General features: G+C 40.7%; 1 protein-coding gene across 1 annotated transcript in view; it reads right to left on the reverse strand.

Annotated features, from left to right (window-relative positions):
- The window catches only part of LOC133639571 (pannexin-1-like), a 20,833-nt gene extending 1,889 nt beyond the window's left edge, over window positions 1-18,944 (reverse strand). Inside the window, exons 1-6 of the mRNA XM_062032994.1 lie at window positions 18,642-18,944; window positions 8,282-8,403; window positions 5,888-6,093; window positions 3,415-3,417; window positions 2,784-3,285; window positions 2,586-2,721 (exon numbers count right to left, since the gene is read on the reverse strand). Of these exons, the coding sequence (XP_061888978.1) occupies window positions 2,586-2,721; window positions 2,784-3,285; window positions 3,415-3,417; window positions 5,888-6,093; window positions 8,282-8,403; window positions 18,642-18,924 (1,252 nt within the window). The 5' untranslated portion in view covers window positions 18,925-18,944. The remainder of the gene's footprint in view (window positions 1-2,585; window positions 2,722-2,783; window positions 3,286-3,414; window positions 3,418-5,887; window positions 6,094-8,281; window positions 8,404-18,641) is intronic.
- Between the last annotated feature and the right edge of the window lie 303 nt (window positions 18,945-19,247).

The following is a 19,247-nucleotide window of genomic DNA, read 5'->3' on the forward strand; positions in this document are numbered from 1 at the left end:
GATTGTTTACATTTGATTATTAGCAATCCGGGGAGGGTGTTAGTTTAGGGTTGTAGCTGCCTGGAGGTGAAGTTTTATTGCGGTTTTGAAGGAGGATAGAGATGCCCTTTCTTTTATACCTGTTGGGAGCGCATTCCACATTGATGTGGCATAGAAAGAGAATGAGTTAAGACCTTTGTTAGTTCGGAATCTGGGTTTAACGTGGTTAGTGGAGCACCCCCTGGTGTTGTGGTTATGGCGGTCATTTACGTTAAGGAAGTAGTTTGACATGTACTTCGGTATCAGGGAGGTGTAGCGGATTTTATAGACTAGGCTCAGTGCAAGTTGTTAAACTCTGTCCTCCACCTTGAGCCAGCCCACTTTAGAGAAGTGGGTAGGAGTGAGGTGGGATCTGGGGTGGAGGTCTAGAAGTAACCTGACTAGCTTGTTCTGAGATGTTTGGAGTTTAGATTTGAGGGTTTTTGAGGTGCTAGGGTACCAGGAGGTGCATGCGTAATCGAAAAAGGGTTGAACGAGAGTTCCCGCCAGAATCCTCAAGGTGCTTTTGTTGACCAGAGAGGAAATTCTGTAGAGAAATCTCGTTCGTTGGTTAACCTTTTTGATTACCTTGGTTGCCATTTTATCACAGGAAAGGTTAGCCTCTAGAATGGAACCTAGGTAGGTGACCTCATCTTTCCTGGTGATAACAATGTCACCTACTTTTATGGTGAAGTCATTGACTTTCTTAAGGTTGATGTGGGACCCAAACAGGATGGATTCTGTTTTACCCAAGTGTATGGATAGCTTGTTGTCAGCGAGCCAGGTGCAAGTTCTACAGAGCTCAGCACTGAGGATTTTCTCCACCTGTGACTTGTCCTTGCCGGATACCAGCAGGGCAGAGTCATCCGCAATAAAAGCCACAATAAAAGTCAACATTCTAACTGCTCACTTTGTTGAAATACTTTTACGTTTAATACTTACATTTATTATCAGGTACTGTAAGACTTTTACTTTTAAGTACTCTTCTGAAAGGTGACTTCAAATTCTACCAAAGTAATTTTTTATGTTACTCAAGTATTTGATTTCAAGTTCTTTATACAAGACTGGTTTTGTAGACCGAGATGTTCTTAATCTTTTTGACTTCGGTGTCCAGTTTTTCCACTACATAGGGGTCTGGGGCCCACTCAAATATTAACACTGAATTAGTAATCTTACTCTTGATTTTAATCATATTCAATAATTATATCTAACCTACGGATAGTTTACCAATATTGCAGAATAGGCTTTTATTCTTAATTGTAGACAAAAAACATATGTTGTAAATCGTGTTAATGAGATTCATTGTATTATTATTTCTATGAACTACATAAAACAGTGATGTATGGAATAAAGCATGATTATCTGATACAAAAAAATTGTCAATTGAAATTTATTGGAATCTCAATTCTACTTCCGAAAATTCATGTTTTAATTGGAATTCTACCGAGTTTAGGGGCTGCGCACACATTGAACGAAATTCAAAGTTATATCTGTCAGTAGACTCCATATGGAAGCGCTAAAAGCTACAACATGGATGACGGAGAGAAGATTCAGTTGAAGTCGAGGCAAAAATAAGACGCATCTTGAAGAGACGGTCAGAAAGCAGCCTGAAAACGGACTGTAAAACATAATTTATGGAATCATTTTAAAAAGAACCACTGTTACATGTTATGTAGACCAGTGTTTTTCAACCACTGTGTCGCGGCACACTAGTGTACCGTGAGATAATGTTTGGTGTGCCGTGGCAGATTATGTAATTTCACCTAATTGGGTTAAAAATATTTTTTGCAAACCAGTAATTATAATCCGCAAATGTGCTGTTGTTGAGTGTCTGTGCTGTCTAGAGCTCGGCAGAGTAACCGTATAATACTCTTCCATGTCAGTAGGTGGCAGAAGGTAGCTAATTGCTTTGTAGATGTCGGGAACGACGACGATGGTTTGCAGGTAAAAAGGTATCTAACGCTTAAACCAAAAATAAACAAAAGGCGAGTGCCGCTAAGAAAAGGCATTGAAGCTTAGGGATGGTTATGCAAAACGAAGCTAAAACTGAACTGGCTGCAAAGTAAACAAAAACAGAATGCTGGACGACAGCAAAGACTTACAGCATGTGGAGCAGACGGCGTCCACAAAGTACATCTGTACATGCCATGACAATCAACAACAAAATAGGAGCGCAAGACAAGAACTAAAACACTACACACAGGAAAACACCAAAAAATTCAAAATAAGTCACGGCGCAATGTGACAGGTCGTGACAGTACACTTACTTTGAGACAAGAGCTATAGTATTGCATGGTTGGTTATGGTTTGAATTCATATCCAACAATTGCGAGAACGACTTTTTACTGTCAATATCGGCTGCTGAGCTTCATTTTTTAATGTTTTCTGCTGGTGGTGTGCCGCAGGATTTTTTCAATTAAAAAAAATGTGCCTTGGCTCAGAAAAGGTTGAAAAACACTGATGTGGACCACAAGGAAGTGTTTTAAATGTAGATAGAAAATCATCACATGAGACCTTTAAAGCGGCCCTGCTTGTTAGACTATGGTAGGATACTGTTAAACTCTTACCTGTGACCTCCTTAGGTTTTTTTTGTGGGCATGACTTCTTACAATCCAACACATCCGTCTTCACTTGCCCCAAAGTTCGCAGTAGGCACGTTGCATCAAACCCCTCATCACCGGCCTCTTGCAGTAACTCGAGCACCTGTTCATTCGACATGATAATTCAACCAGGCGATGAACTTGACTAAATAAAAGGTGACTTACCTGAAGGCACTTGTAGGACTTGAGTTCACTCAGGTTCTCCCGCAGAAAGAGCAGATAAATGCTCAGGTCGTTGTAGAAGGGCGTGACGGCACCCAAAGCGCCGAAGCCCGGCAGCATCTCATAAGGCCGAAGGAAGCTGGAACTCTGGCGCGCTGGTCCCGTGGCGGCGTACACCACCAATGGTGCAAGAAGAACGTACACACCCAGGTTGATGTAGCTGAGCAGCCTGAAGACGCCCACTGCCACAAGCTTACACTGGATAGCTGAGGGCACCGTGCTCTCATTCTTTAGCACTCCTGTGCGCAGGTCGCATGGAAACTCATCTGTGAGGGAGGCCAGCCGGATGTAGTATCCCAAGTAGAGGCAGGCTAGGAAGAGGATGAGCAGCGTCAAGCCCCTGCATGCCAGGTAGATGACGACAAGGCGGTGAACGAAGCGCTTGGTCTTCAGATACTGCTCAACTAAGGGGTATTTGAAGCAACCCTCAGTCAACTCCAGAGCGCTGCGACAGAGAAGAACAATACACACATGAGGGGCTGCCTCGCAAAAATTGTTTGCAAAAGCCTAATTTAAGTGTGAAATGAATGATATATACAAATACAGCATTATATAAGATGGAACCTCGAACTACGAACTCCTTTATTTGCAAACTTTTCAATTTACGAACGGTTAATTCATTCATTCATTCATTTTGTGCTTGTACGTATTGAAGATATTGAGAAAGTCGGCTTCGTACCACAGCGAGTTTTCAATTGTGATGAGCAAATATGCTAAAACGGACTTATTTGACTGTGGAGAAGAAGACTACTTATACCTATAATTTAGTGGCGCCACTTCCACACAGACACAGGATCCCTCCCCCTATCACCTTACTTCTCTCCCTCTAGACCAGAGGTGTCAAACGTACGGCCCAGGGGCCGCATCAGGCCCGCAAACAGGTTTAATCCAGCCCACGGCCCGCAAAATGAGTTTAAGTATAACATGAGCTGCAATTTTTTTATGAACGACATTGCTGCTCTAAATGTGTCCACTGGGTGTCGCAATAGCAATTCCAGTGTAACCCACGTCACACATGACAGTGTTTGAAGATGACGTGTCAGCTGACTTTAGGCGCTCTCTGGATTGGCTGCCGCTACTCCAATCAGCGTCGATTGTGGCTGGCAACAAACTAATGCTGTAACGACGCACAATACCTCTTTTTATTGTAAATGATCCACTCAACAGATAAAATAACGAAACAGTAAACATGACCATCATCTTTGTAGTTAGATTTCCGTGCAGCGCTCGCAGTTGGTTGACGGCACAATGTGCACCCTGAACTCCATTGTAAAAATGTGTGTTTCTACATTTGTTGATTGTTCTATTTTATTTTATGATTAAATCTACTATGTTCACATTGGTTAAGTTTGTAGTTATGTTACCTTTAATTCAGCTCATTTTGATCATTTTTTTGATTATATTATAATTGTAATATTTGAATGATGATAAATTAATGTGTTGTGGCAGTTGTGGATGTCACCAATGCAGCGGTTTGAGGAAACACTCGGTTGCTTTTCCAAACACGTCTTTAATGAACTGCCAACATGACAATGGGGAACTTAGTGCTGCTTAGAGTTTAATGGCATTGTAAAAACACTGAGACGAAGTCTAAGTTCATGGTGTTTTAGAAACGGCACCAATTTTTCCCTCAGAGTTTTGTTAAATCTAAGTGTTTTGTCAAGAGGATTATGTGTAATATGTACATTTTCACAATGTGCTTGTTCTATTTTTGGCCACAGTAAAACAAAGAAAACAATTTTGAAGTTGTCTTTATTTTTAAGTTATCATGCCAGGATTTTACCAGTCTGGCCCGCGTGTGAATAGATTTTCCCCCATGCAGCCCCTGGGATAAAATGAGTTTGACACCTCTGTTCTAGACATCTTTTTCCTCTCCTCTAGTGAGTAACAGGTCACGAGAGGACCTTTGTCGATAATTTACTGTAAGTGTATTTTACTTTTTAAAATGATTATTTCTCCTCTCTGGCAAAAGGCATCTGCAACCGAACGTCGAACTATGGTTGTAGAGGAAGTGCGTCGTCAGGAGGAAACAACCAGACGTTCCAAAGCCGCAACACAAGCCAAACAGGGCCGATGGACAAGGTGGGAGGGTGTTGAAAAGAAACAACTCACGTGGAGCTAACTTTGGGGCATGGAATCCAACAGGCTGAGTTTCATCGTTCGAGTAACATATGATACGCTACCATCTCCCATAAACCTACAACAATGGTTTGGAAAGGACCCATCCTGTCCCCTGTGTACAACCCCAGCAACACTCAAGCACATAATGGTTGGCTGTAGAACCAGCCTCACTCAAGGCAGATATACATGGAGACATAACCAGGTCCTCAGATGTCTAGCTGACAAACTTGAATGCAGGAGGATATCCATCAATGCCCAACCCATCAACAACCAGGATGTGTGCCGACACCTACCAGCGTTTGTTCGGGAGGGGGAAAAGCTGAAGACGAGACCTTCAAATCCTGATCTAAGCCCATTAAATGCAGCCAGGGACTGGCAGATGCGAGTCGACTTAGATCAGAGGCTCATTTTCCCCCCGGCGATCGCAACGACCACCCTGCGTCCAGACCTCGTCCTATGGTCTGAAACCTGCCATACAGTCTATATTGTTGAACTGACAGTTCCGTGGGAGGATGCCATCGAAGCCATTTGTAGCAAAATGTTTAAAGTTAAGGATTTTTGTGATTGTTTGTGAGGGCACCAAAGGGACTTCTGTGTGTCTGTGCGTGTTGGCAGAGCAGCGCATTTAGGACTGTCCAGCTTGTTGTTGTTGTTGATTTAGCTTGTTTAATAAAGGAACGTTTGATTCATCACCTTATGTTTGTTTGATGTACAGTACTGTATCACACTTTATGTTGTGTTCAAAGTGCACAAACTTGAACTAAAATAGGGACTTTTGGCTGGAACCCATTATTCATATTCACATTGTTCCTTATGGAGAAATTTGCTTCACTATACAAACTTTTTGATTTACGAACCCTTTTCGAGAACCGGTTACATTTGTAAATCGAGGTTCCACCGTATATAAGTACAGTAGTATTTAGTACCTTGGTGCATCATGGGGACCGCCTTTATCCTTAGCATCCAAGGATGCCAGATTCTTTGCCAGTTTAATGGCACGGTTATAAAAGCGGTCAAGCTCTTCCATGATGAAGCTGAGGTCCGAGGAGAGATGTGGGGTTGCAGAGAAGCGCCAAAAAAGGGCAGGGATGTACAGAAGGATGGCCAGTGAGAGCAAGATGTATGGAAAGAACTGTAGACAAAAACAAAAAGATAGGTTATCTTGAACTTTGTTTCAGATCTAAACAAATGCTCATAGGTGGAATTAGTACATTTTGAAAATCATTGCATTGATACATTGTCATAGGGAATGTGAGCTGGGTTTAGGTTAGTTTTACCCAACTGATGATGTGTTGTTGCAATAGTAATCTTTTGCAACTATCCATCTTCTACCACTTGTCCCTTTCGGGGTCATGAAAGGTGCTGGAGCCTATCCCAGCTGCACTCAGGCGGAAGGCGGGGTGCACCCTGGACAAGTCACCACCTCATCGCAGGGTCAACACAGATAGACAGACGGTAGCCAGAGCCTGGGGATCGAACCCAGGACCTTCTTATTGTGAGGCACATACACTAGCCCCCTGTTCCACCGTAATGCCTGTTGTAACTATCTTCAACCTGAAGGGCAACGGCCCTTTTTTGGAATTGTGCTCATGATCCTCAATCCTTATGTGAGACAAGAGTACACATGTATTTCCCTTTTCTAACAATGCAAGTCATGGGGATGCAGAGGCTACATAGGCTTTTTGTGGGCCTGAAAAATATTTTGTTGGTGGCCCCATTTTGGTCTTCATTATTACTTGTGTAACACGCTACAGCTGACTGCAGCCTAGTGAGTAATGCTTTTTTTTAATGCTGTTGTGATCAAAATATTCCATTTATATCTAAAAATGTGTACATCGCTGAAATGTATTCATCACAGCCTGGCCTGGAACCAATTAACAGTGATAAAGTGATTATTTGGCAAACAAGTAGATTTGGCTATGGGAGTCTGAGTAAGAGTGTGTGCATAAAAGACAACCCACAAAAATGCAGTTCAAATACATTTATAATTAGAAATACAGTATTATGTGTTATGTAAAGGTTTTATGCACTTTAAATTCTCATGTATGAACAATAAACTGTCTTTTTTTATACAACCAGGGAGGAAAGGAAAGTGTTCGATATCTTTTTCCGAAGTGAAGCCTATTCAAAACTGCTATAAAAAAAGTAAGCAAAACACAGTAGGCAAATAGGCAAAAACAATGACAAATTATGTTTTTAGACATTATATATTTAGGGAAAAGGTTTGGCTACATTATAAACTCAAATATTTGTCGCGTGGGGCAACAATATCGCTATAGCATGGTTAATATGCAGGTCACGGAAGGTAAATGGCGGTTTTTAAATGTTTTAGAGCGTTTTATAGGTGGAGTAGATGAATCCTCATTACCTGCATTGTTAGTCGCCTCTTACTAGCGGTTTTTAAATATTTAGAATGCACAGAAATGCGAAAGGCATGTGTTCTTGTCTTACATAATGATTGGCAAAAAATGTCTGTCCTATTTAACTCTAAATCTGATAATACACATATTGAATCGCTCAAAAATTTCATTTTTCTACTAAGCTGAAGATGATTCATTTTGATAACAGGAGCGAGTTTTTTTAAAAATAATTAGCAAATACATGAGCAATAGTAACATGCTATTTATTTTAATAGCATGTTGACACAAGTACTACGTTAATATATGTTTGATGGAACGTGATTATATGTATGAGTGTATGTATATGCGCATGTACAATATGTGCGTTTGTACATTGAATATGCGTGTGGACTGTGGATGTATGTACCCTGTGTATGTGTGTATGTGCGTGCATGCGTATGTATGAATGTATGTATGTATGTATGTATGTATGTATGAATATACGTCTGTATGTATGTATGTTTGCATGTACGATATATTTGTCTCTCAGGTACAGCCACCCAGACACTCTTTTAATCCAATATAGTAATGCTGCCTGAGGCTGAGCCAACCAGTGGCAACGATACTAAACATTGCACTCTGAATAGTTTGGTGTTCTCTAGTGGCCAATAATACTGTAGTATTGATAGTTTTAGTTTATTTAGCCATTTCTATGCTTGAAAATGCTTAATTCAGGACCAAACAATTGTGGAATATGCTTTTAAAAAATATCGATATCCCCATAAAATATGCAATCAGAGCGATGTGTAGGACACTTTGCTTATTATTATTTCCATTGTACAGTTAATGTTATCAAAATTAATTTTATTTTCTCAGGGTGCGAATGGCACAGATTTGGTGGAATGGCCCATAGCTGCATATGACAATATTGCAGTAGATTTCCCTATAACCACTGATACTGTGTATTGTGTTACAATTTACCTTGTGAAGCCATAGTGGTGAACTATCATCTTGTTGCTGCACTGCTGCCCAACAAAAAGAATCCACATATGCTGCCTGTCTCCAAGAGAAATTGGTGGGGGCGAAGCAGCTGATCTGTGTACCTGAAGGAAGACAATATGAATGTTTGTACAATTTTAATTACATAGTAGTCTAAATAGGCTATAAACAATGTAACAGTAGTCTATAAACTATTATCATATTATTTGATTAAGTCATTTTCTAAACATTCACTTACTGGCTACATTATGTAAACATTAAAAAAAGGAAAACGATGCCTTTTGATAGACATTTGTAGGTTTAACCTTTGGTCATTATGGTGTTTTATTGAGCAGTGCTATTCAACTGGCTGCACGGGGGCCAAATTTGGCGCGGGAATGACACCATACCAGCCCCCGAGTTCAGTTCAAAACTTGGGAGACAAACATTTTTACAGCAAATTCCAAAAAACACTGCAGTGCTCCTGTTGTATAGAGGAACTTGGATCACTGTAAACACATTGGATGATCCTTGCATTGATATATTAATCTTGCTAGTGATGTGTATTTCTGGTCTCCTCGTCCGGACAGAAGGGTGACACGGCAGTGCGGCTGGATCAAAAAAGACGTGGGAGACTCTTTACTGAATCAAAAGTTACTTTATTACAAGCAAGCGTTATTACACAGGACTGCAGTTCCTGGAGGAGGTCAGGTCAAGAAAATGAAGCACTCCTAACTTGGAGGAGCCGAACCACAGTCTTATATTCCTTCTTTCTCTGTCTGGGTGTGTGTTAATTCAGGAGAGTACAACCTGACCATATAAGGAGATGTTCATGTTTAAGTGACCGGAAAACAACCTCTGTATGTTGGAACTTAAATGTTGGCGTGAAGATAGACATGGAGTCTCTCCTCCAGGATAGAGCTATCACTTTTTTACATTCCGAAGTCTGAATTTATTGCCTCTTCTCGTGAGAGAGTTAACCCAGTCCACACACGAATGTCCAACTAAGGCTTCTTAATTTATCATGGGCTCAACCACTATTTACTTAAACCTGGTGGTTTGCTTTCTCCAAGGTGAATATAAACATTCACCATATATAGAACATAATATGAGTTAATTAATTCACTTCACTAGCAAACATGAAACACTGGGATCCAAACTTGGAAATTACATAACTGAGGCGTTCCTCAAGGCACCCCTTTAAGTCCTCTCTTTTTATGGCTATGGATGTTTTTTGTAATATGATTGGTGTGCAGAAAATAAGCAGCAGAGTGTTTACTTCAGATGCAGTCGGTATGCATTTGCTCAAATTCTTAAGTTATACTAGCAGTGTTCCTCAAGGCTCCATTTAATGTCCTCTCTTTTTCATCATTTGGGCTATTCAACTGGTGGCCTGGTTCAATTAAAAAACTTGTGAGAGACTCACATTTTTTCAGCAGATCCTTAAAAAGACTATAATTGTTATGGTTTGCAGAGGGGAGGTGACGGCTCAGACACCAGAGGGCAGTAATGTTCAATAATTTATTATATATATATAGTCAATGTATATATAATAATAACAAACAATACTGTGCGCTCGTCAGGACGCAAAGATGAAGGCGCATTGGAATGTGCCCTGGCCGTGACAAGAATGCTGTCATTGAGATTATCTTTGACTATATCGTTTTTACAAAAGGTCCTTGAAAGCAGCAGAACGCTTCTATAACTCTGGCAAAAACGAATAGACCAAAATCAAATGTCGACTGTGGAGGACGCTGGTTCTCCAGAAAATACAAAATAAGACTTAAAGGCAAAAGTCCGGTATGCCGGTCTTTAGCTTTTTGAAAATGTGGCCCCCAAACTAACTTAGTTGAATATCCCTGTTGTAGATAGATAGATAGATAGATAGATAGATAGATAGATAGATAGATAGATAGATAGATAGATAGATAGATAGATAGATAGATAGATAGTACTTTATTGATTCCTTCAGAAGAGTTCCCTCAGGAAATTTAAAACCATCATAGTGAAAGGTTATCCCTAATATTTTGCTCGTCTCTGGGGAGAGGGAAGTCTGAGCTTCCCGGCTTAGGCTACTGCCCTTGTTAGAATAATTGTTTCTAAATTATCACAAAAACTTTGTATTACATTGTGTTCCTGACAAGAAGACAAAAGGCTGTCTTTTAAAACCTACCAAGAGTAAGGCTCGAAAAAACTCCACTGTGTAGGGGGGAGCAAGATGGTGTTCCTGTGTTCTCTCATGTATGGTAATCAACAGAAAGGATGTTGTTCTGGCACAAGGACTTCAAAGCGGAGAGAACTAAGAATCTGCCCAATTTGCAGACGAACTCTTTTTGAAGTATTTTACGAACTCTTTTTGAACTATTTTATGGAACTCTTTTTGAACTATTTTACGACCTCTTCTTTTGAACTGTTCGGTAACGAAAGGCAACACTGTTTACGACCCACTTCCCTCTGGAGGAGTGCAATCTTTGGGCAGAGCGTGCTGGAGATTGTAGAAGGATACAATGTCCGGGCGACTCTCCTCAATATACTGAATCCAAATAGAATTCTGTCTCTGTTTAATTCTTTGCCTCTTGACTTGTTTAATAGATGTCATCAGTGTTTGAACCTGACAGCCCTCGCAACCCGACTTTGGATAAGTGGAAGAAGATGGATGGATGGATGGATGGATGGACGGATGGTGTAACTAAAGTACCACTGCAAACTACCACTATTTGACAGTGTCCTCAAAACAAGGCATTGTTATGTTGGTAAGGCAAAATTACTAATACAGCCCTTCATAATGAGCTAGGTAGTAATTATTTTGTTTAGTAATTAACATGCCTCCAACATAAAGGGAGCCGTAACAAAAGGAGGTTCAGTAGGGCACAGATGACCCAGAAAGCAAACTGCTTGTGTTTTTGTTTGCATTACTTTAGATAATGTGTACTTTTTTCATTTGTCAATCTTAATAACATACCACCCCAGAAATTGAATATGTTGACCCTAAAAATAATAAAATATCCTCCTGGGAACCAACGTCTTCTACAGTGGACATTTGTGTTTAGTCTATTTCTTTACCAATTTGGGGGGGAATTTAGCTCTGTTGTGCAAAACACAAAGGTCCACTGCAGAGGACTCTGGCTTTCAAGAGGATATACAGTATATAAGTGGAAAACAGAGTAGTGAATGGTTAGCACTTTAACACTTGTGCCACAGTGCAAAAACGCGAGGTAATCTGTCTCTACATGTCAGACCTATGATTGACAGATGATCAGCCCAATCACCGCCTCAAGTCATCTCTATCTTCCTTCTGACCGTGAACAGGAATTGCAGTGCATGATGGATGGTTGTAATAAAGTGGCTCTCTGCTTGGTTTCCACAACCTTGAATTAAACTACCCTCAATCTGAAATCTTAATAAACGACCATTGACATATAAACATTTAACTAGCGAGGGTTTTAGTGGTTTTATAATATTTTATGTTTTAGTTATGTAACCAATCATCATGGTATTGTTTGCTGCTCATAGTCACACTTTAATAGCTCCTGGGCACGTGTGGGTTTATTGAGTCCCTCTAAAAACGCTGGTACTTTGGTTTCCTCACGCCCCACTTTTCCAGTCATCTGTTTATTTTTCCAGCAAAAGTTTGCCCCGATGTTCAGTTATCGTTCACCCAAACATTGCGCATAACAAACTAGTCCATCTGCCCACATATCATTTTTGTTGAATTAATTGCCCAATCAAAGCATCTCACGCATTGGGGACTCAGTCCATTTTTAAAATTAAATAGAACTGTTAGTGCGTCTGCCTCACAATACGAAGGCCCTGGGTTCGATCCTGCGCTCTGGATCTTTCTGTGTGGAGTTTGCATGTTCTCCCAGTGACTGCGTGGGTTCCCTCCGGGTACTACGGCTTCTTCCCACCTCCAAAGACATGCACCTGGGGATAGGTTGATTGACAACACTAAATTGGCCCTAGTGTGTGAATGTTGTCTGTCTATCTGTGTTGGCCCTGTGATGAGGTGGTGACTTGTCCAGGGTGTACCCCGCCTTCCGCCCGAATACAGCTGAGATAGGCTCCAGCACCCCCCGCGACCCCGAAAGGGACAAGCGGGAGTAAATGGATGGATGGATTGATGCAAAATAACCCACCATGGGGCAAAGAAACTTGCAAATTGTAGCACACTACCGTGGGGTTGTGAGGTCACCTCGGTGTGAGGTGTTGAACAGAACAGTGTCGTGATTGCATCAGTTGATGTAAATAAAGTGAGCACACAGTTGTTTTTCCATGCGTTCTTAGATTTAACACAAGTGCCAATAATTTGATAAAGAAGGTGAGAAACAATACTGAATTCATGAAAGAACTCGTAGCAAAGTACGAAGGTGGTATCTGCTTGCATCTTCCTTCCTTTCATCCCTCTCCACTCAACGCCGTCTTCAGTATGTAGATGTAATGTTAAATGTTCATTTACAGTGGTACCTCAACTTAATAGTGCCCCAACTTAGATAGTATTTTGAGATAAGAGCTGTCTCTTAGCTGATTATGCCTTAGTTACAAGCATTAGTTGGTGTAGAAAATACCACAGTGAACCCCCTGAGATCTGCCCAAAACATCTGGTCTTAATCATTAGCTTTTAGTAAGAGATGGACAGAAATTTCAATGAATTCATTTAATTTAAAAAAATAAATAATCAAAATCATGACCGAGCATCAACTTTGCGAAGCAGTTGGAGCGTATCGCTGCTAGTTTGCACCATACTTAAGCAGAATGAGTCTAACACCAGCCAAGAATGGTAAAATAGTATCTAAACCGCGGACATTTATCCATGAAAATAAGGAAAAGATGCTGATCGTGTGTTTGACAGAGAATCCCACTGTTTACATTAAACATGTTTCGCTGATGAGAGTATTTGGCGAGCGACGTTTTGTCCTACTAATTTTGGCGGTCCTTGAACTCACCGTAGTTTGTTTACATGTATAACTTTCTTCAACGATGCCAGAGAAAGACATATTTTATGCCACTCCTTCTTTGTCTCATTTTGTCCACCAATCTTTTCATTCTGGGTGTGAATGCACAAATGTGAGCTTTGTTGATGTTACTGACTTGTGTGGAGTGCTAATCAGGCATATTTGGTCAGTGCATGACTGCAAGCTAATCGATGCTAACATGCTATTTAGGCTAGCTTTATATACGTATTGCTGTCACGGCTCGGGCGCACAACAGTGTGCATTCAGCTGGGTGAACGTACAAGCGCGCGCTAGCGCGCACCACTCCAGATACAGCAGACGGCTGCATTCAATGGGCTCAATCAGCACTTTACACACCTGTCGCTGATGAGCTTCCTCGCCTTCTTAAGCAAGTGCAAACCTGCGTTTCGGGCCAGAACGTAGCTACCTGTTCCCGTACAGTAAGCAACTCGTATCAAGCTCTATGCTCTCTCTCTCTCTGTTTTCTCCAGAGGTGGGACCAAGTCATTGTTTTGCAAGTCACAAGTAAGCCTCAAGTCTTTGCCCTCAAGTCTCAAGTCAAGTCCCGAGTCAAGACAGGCAAGTCCTGAGTCAAGTCCAAAGTCAAGACTGGAAAGTCTCAAGTCAAGTCCCAAGTCCTTCATTTTGAGTTTCGAGTCCTTTCAAGTCATTTTAACCACAGACTAATATATTTACACAGATTGTGTATGCTTTTAAAACGCTATATTTACTTATTAAAACAAGTGCATTTGAAATTGCAGGAAAACAAATAGTGCTGACATTGCACTTCATAATAGCACTATTAACCAGTCATTTTAAACATTTAACTCATTCCTTTACAGAATAAACGCATTTGAAAAAAACAAGTGCAACTGTACTTATTTGTACAAAAGTGTTAACATTGTATTTCCATGGCATATTGCATTGTAACTAGTTCCACAGCAGTTTCTATCCTGTTCTTACCTTATCTCATTGATCTCATCTCATACTGTATGTGTGTTTATGTGTGCGTACACATGAAAAACATAACAAATACATGAACATTATTATTGTAAATAATGTAAATAATTCAATGTGATTATCTTGTGTGATGACTGTATTACGATGATAGTATATATCTGATAGTATATATCTGTATCATGAATCAATTTAAGTGGACCCCGACTTTAACAAGTTGAAAAACTTATTCGGGTGTTACCATTTAGTGGTCAATTGTACGGAATATGTACTTCACTGTGCAACCTACTAATAAAAGTCTCAATCAAAAACATAACAATGAACAGAGTTGTACTTTTTAGATGTCAGGGCCCTATGCAATATGTACACATATTCTTAATATAGTATACATTTTAACTGACCTTTATTTGACTATGTTTGTCTTTTTGTAGGTGGCTAATACGCGGTGCTGCTGACCGCCGTCTAATGTTACGTTACTGTGTGTGATACATTGACTAACGTAACGTTAAGTGTAGGTACCTCATGCAACCCTGCTTAAAAAAATCACTTGACAAAAAGTATGAATAAGGTAGCGAACTGCAGTGGACACAACAGATTGCCGTAGTTGCAATGACGTTATAACCATAGACATCTTATATAGACGCAGCATTGCCTGCTGTGACGCGAGCAATTCGGCCGCCATCTTGAAGTGGTGATGAGGAGCCAGCGAGCAGCCTAAACTGACAGTTGACAGGTAGAAAACAAAGCCGGGCTGGTGTTCAGCGTTTTCCTGCTCAAATGAGCGGACTGTTGAAAATAGGAATCTGGGGATTACTTTTCACAAGTAAGATTTAACATTAACATACTATTGGTTGTATTTTGTGAAAATAATATCACCACAGAGTTGAGAAGGAGCAAAGATCTTCAATATTTGTATGTGAAAAGCACAAAGAAATCTTCTGGGGGAGGATGACCAAGTTTTTTGTTGACCAAGTCGTAGTTTTAATACCCGAACAAAACTATCTTTGGCGTCATTTTTCCTCACTGGCGCGTTGTTTGAGAGCTATTCTTCGTTGGTTGTTCTGCAATTTGATTGGATGAATGCTGTGGGATGAAAACATTGTGGATGTAACTTGATTGGCTATTGTACTGACAGGCAGCACACACGCTGACAGGCAGCACACACGCTGATAGACACACACACACGTACACAATGGAAGATACGGAGCGCTCCTGAATAACTTTTTAATCTTTGGGTTTTGGGGAAAGTAGCAAGTCATATCAAGTCAAAAGGCTCAAGTCCAAGTGAAGTCACAAGTCATTGATGTTAAAGTCCAGGTCGAGTTGCAAGTCTCTTTACATTTTGTCAAGTCGAGTCTAAAGTCATCAAATTCATGACTCGAGTCTGACTCGAGTCCAAGTCATGTGACTCGAGTCCACACCTCTGGTTTTCTCCTCCTCCGTGTTCATTGTGCGTTGTCCTGTGTTGGGTCGTTCCAGCAGCATTCCTCCGTCCCCTGATTGCCCCTTCTGGATCTCGACCTCTCGCCTGGACACAGACCTTAGACACCTCTCTCCTACACCTTGACCGCACGCCAGCTCACGGACCTCCAAGCCTGCCTTGCCCCTCTTTGACTTCCGCCTCCCGCTCAACACTCCCGGTAACACTCCTCAGTTAATTTCCACACATAGTCGCACACCATACATAGCTTGGATTAATTACACGCCTCATTTCCCTTGTTTGGATCATAAATATAGAGTTAAACGACGTCCTTGCTGTCTGTGCTGTCTTCTTCCCCTGTACACGTAACAATTGCATCATTATGCCTCACTTGTAGGTATATTTGAGCTCATTTAATTTCCTATGTCCTCTGTGTATTTCATTTATATCTGCATTTCTCATGACACATTATCTGTATGTAATATTGGCTGCATTGTCTGTGTGCCATGTTGTTCCAGACCACAGGAAACGTTACCCAGCTTGCATAGATTGTAATAAATCCATTCGAAGAAGGCAACCCGCCATTTCCTTTAACTTGGACACACACATTGGCGTGGCGCGGTTGGGAGAGTGACCGTGCCAGCAACCTGAGGGTTCCTGGTTCGATCCCCACCTACTACCAACCTAGTCACGTCCGTTGTGTCCTTGAGCAAGACACTGTGGAAATAGTGTCAAAGCGCTTTGAATACCTTGAAAGTAGAAAAGGGCTATACAAGTATAACCCATTTACAAACCCCGTTTCCATATGAGTTGAGAAATTGTGTTAGATGTAAATATAAACGGAATACAATGATTTGCAAATCATTTTCAACCCATATTCAGTTGAATATGCTACAAAGACAACATATTTGATGTTCAAACTGATAAACTTTTTTTTTTTTTGCAAATAATCATTAACTTTATAATTTTATGCCAGCAACACGTGACAAAGAAGTTGGGAAAGGTGGCAATAAATACTGATAAAGTTGAGGAATGCTCATCAAACACTTATTTGGAACATCCCACAGGTGAACAGGCAAATTGGGAACAGGTGGGTGCCATGATTGGGTATAAAAGTAGATTCCATGAAATACTCAGTCATTCACAAACAAGGATGGGGCGAGGGTCACCACTTTGTCAACAAATGCGTGAGCAAATTGTTGAACAGTTTAAGAAAAACCTTTCTCAACCAGCTATTGCAAAGAATTTAGGGATTTCACCATCTACGGTCCGTAATATCATCAAAGGGTTCCGAGAATCTGGAGAAATCACTGCACGTAAGCAGCTAAGCCTGTGACCTTTTAATTTCCCCTAATAAAGTATTTCTGATTCTGATTCTGATTCTGATTCGATCCCTCAGGCTGTACTGCATCAACAAGTGACATCAGTGTGTAAAGGATATCACCACATGGGCTCAGGAACACTTCAGAAACCCACTGTCAGTAACTACAGTTGGTCGCTACATCTGTAAGTGCAAGTTAAAACTCTCCTATGCAAGGCGAAAACCGTTTATCAACAACACCCAGAAACGCCGCCGGCTTCGCTGGGCCTGAGCTCATCGAAGATGGACTGATACAAAGTGGAAAAGTGTTCTGTGGTCTGACGAGTCCACATTTCAAATTGTTTATGGAAACTGTGGACGTTGTGTCCTCCGGACCAAAGAGGAATAGAACCATCCGGATTGTTACAGGCGCAAAGTTGAAAAGCCAGCATCTGTGATGGTATGGGGGTGTATTAGCGCCCAAGACATGGGTAACTTACACATCTGTGAAGGCGCCATTAATGCTGAAAGGTACATACAGGCTTTGGAGCAACATATGTTGCCATCCAAGCAACGTTACCATGGACGCCCCTGCTTATTTCAGCAAGACAATGCCAAGCCACGTGTTACATCAACATGGCTTCATAGTAAAAGGGTGCGGGTACTAGACTGGCCTGCCTGTAGTCCAGACCTGTCTCCCATTGAAAATGTGTGGCGCATTATGAAGCCTAAAATACCACAACGGAGACCACCGGACTGTTGAACAACTTAAGCTGTACATCAAGCAAGAATGGGAAAGAATTCCACCTGAGAAGCTTAAAAAAATGTGTCTCCTCAGTTCCCAAACGTTTACTGAGTGTTGTTAAAAGGAAAGGCCATGTAACACAGTGGCGAACATGCTCTTTCCCAACTACTTTGGCACGTGTTGCAGCCATGAAATTCTAAGTTAATTATTATTTGCAAAAAAAAAAAAACGTTTATGAGTTTGAACATCAAATATCTTGTCTTTGTAGTGCATTCAATTGAATATGGGTTGAAAAGGATTTGCAAATCAATATATTCCGTTTATATTTACATCCAACACAATTTCCCAACTCATATGGAAACGGGGTTTGTACATCTATACCTTTGGCCCAGGATTTATCTCAACCCCTGAGAAGCCTGTGTTTTACTAATGTTTTCCAATGTTGTAAAAATGCGTAGAATAAATATTACATTTCAACATTTCTGTCAATGAAGATCTGTGTCAGCCTGCGACACATAGTAATTTTGATAGTAGGCTAATATAGCTGATATAGACACTTATATAATCTGTTGACTTCATTATATCACTTAAAGAAGGCTTTTAAATTTCTGCGGCTCCAGACAGATTTTATTTTTTATTTTTGGTCCAATATGGCTCGTTCAACATTTTGGGTTGCCGACCCCTGAGTTAGGTAAAGGTTGGGGAAGAATACTTTGCACATGGAGAAATGCACACAACAAGCTTTTTCTTCCTTCATATTCTTCAGCAACAGCTGCAGTAGAGGCGTCCTGATCTGGGCGTGATTAAAGGGTGGGGCCTTTACACTACAACATTATTCACACCTATATAAAGGAATGCACATATTTTTATACCAACAGTATTTATGTACTGTATATTTGAGAGGAACATGGATCAAAATAATTATAATATTAATAATTCCTACAGATCGTATATATTCAGAGGACGCGTTCAAATTCACAGCAACTCACCTACGGACACCTCCTGAGCAAAAGCGAGCGAGATGAGAAACAAAGGTAGTCCCACGGCCAGGAAGGTGACTATTTTGTCCACAGCCAGCTCCAGGCGCATCCCTTTGTACTTAGCCTCCGTGGGGTCTTTCAGCAAAAAATCCGAAAAAACATATTCTGTTGCTACGTGTGCAATCGCCATGGTGTTTAAATAATGCTTCGTTTGTTTTTTGTTTAATTTACCATAAATAAAGTAGTGCAAGTAGAACAAGAATCTACAGAAGTATGCGCAGCTATTGTTCATGCATCTATACCCACTGTTCAACCTGCTGTCCCGCTACTGTAATCATCGTACCGCTGCCACTAGGAGGCGCTAGTGGCTACCAGTCAGCGAGCAAAATTAAGCAGTGCTCGCTAAAATTCACAAATTATTTATTTAACCAAATAATTACCTACTACATGAACATGTAATACCACTCCAAGGCTGTTTAATAAAAAATACAAACAAAACTATTGGAATGTGAACGGTACGAATGGATGGCAAAACAATAATGAATATTGTATACATTAAATACACACATACACACACCCACACACCCACACACCCACACACATATATATATATAT

Source organism: Entelurus aequoreus, linkage group LG22, assembly GCF_033978785.1.
Source record: "Entelurus aequoreus isolate RoL-2023_Sb linkage group LG22, RoL_Eaeq_v1.1, whole genome shotgun sequence".
Taxonomy (NCBI): domain Eukaryota; kingdom Metazoa; phylum Chordata; class Actinopteri; order Syngnathiformes; family Syngnathidae; genus Entelurus; species Entelurus aequoreus.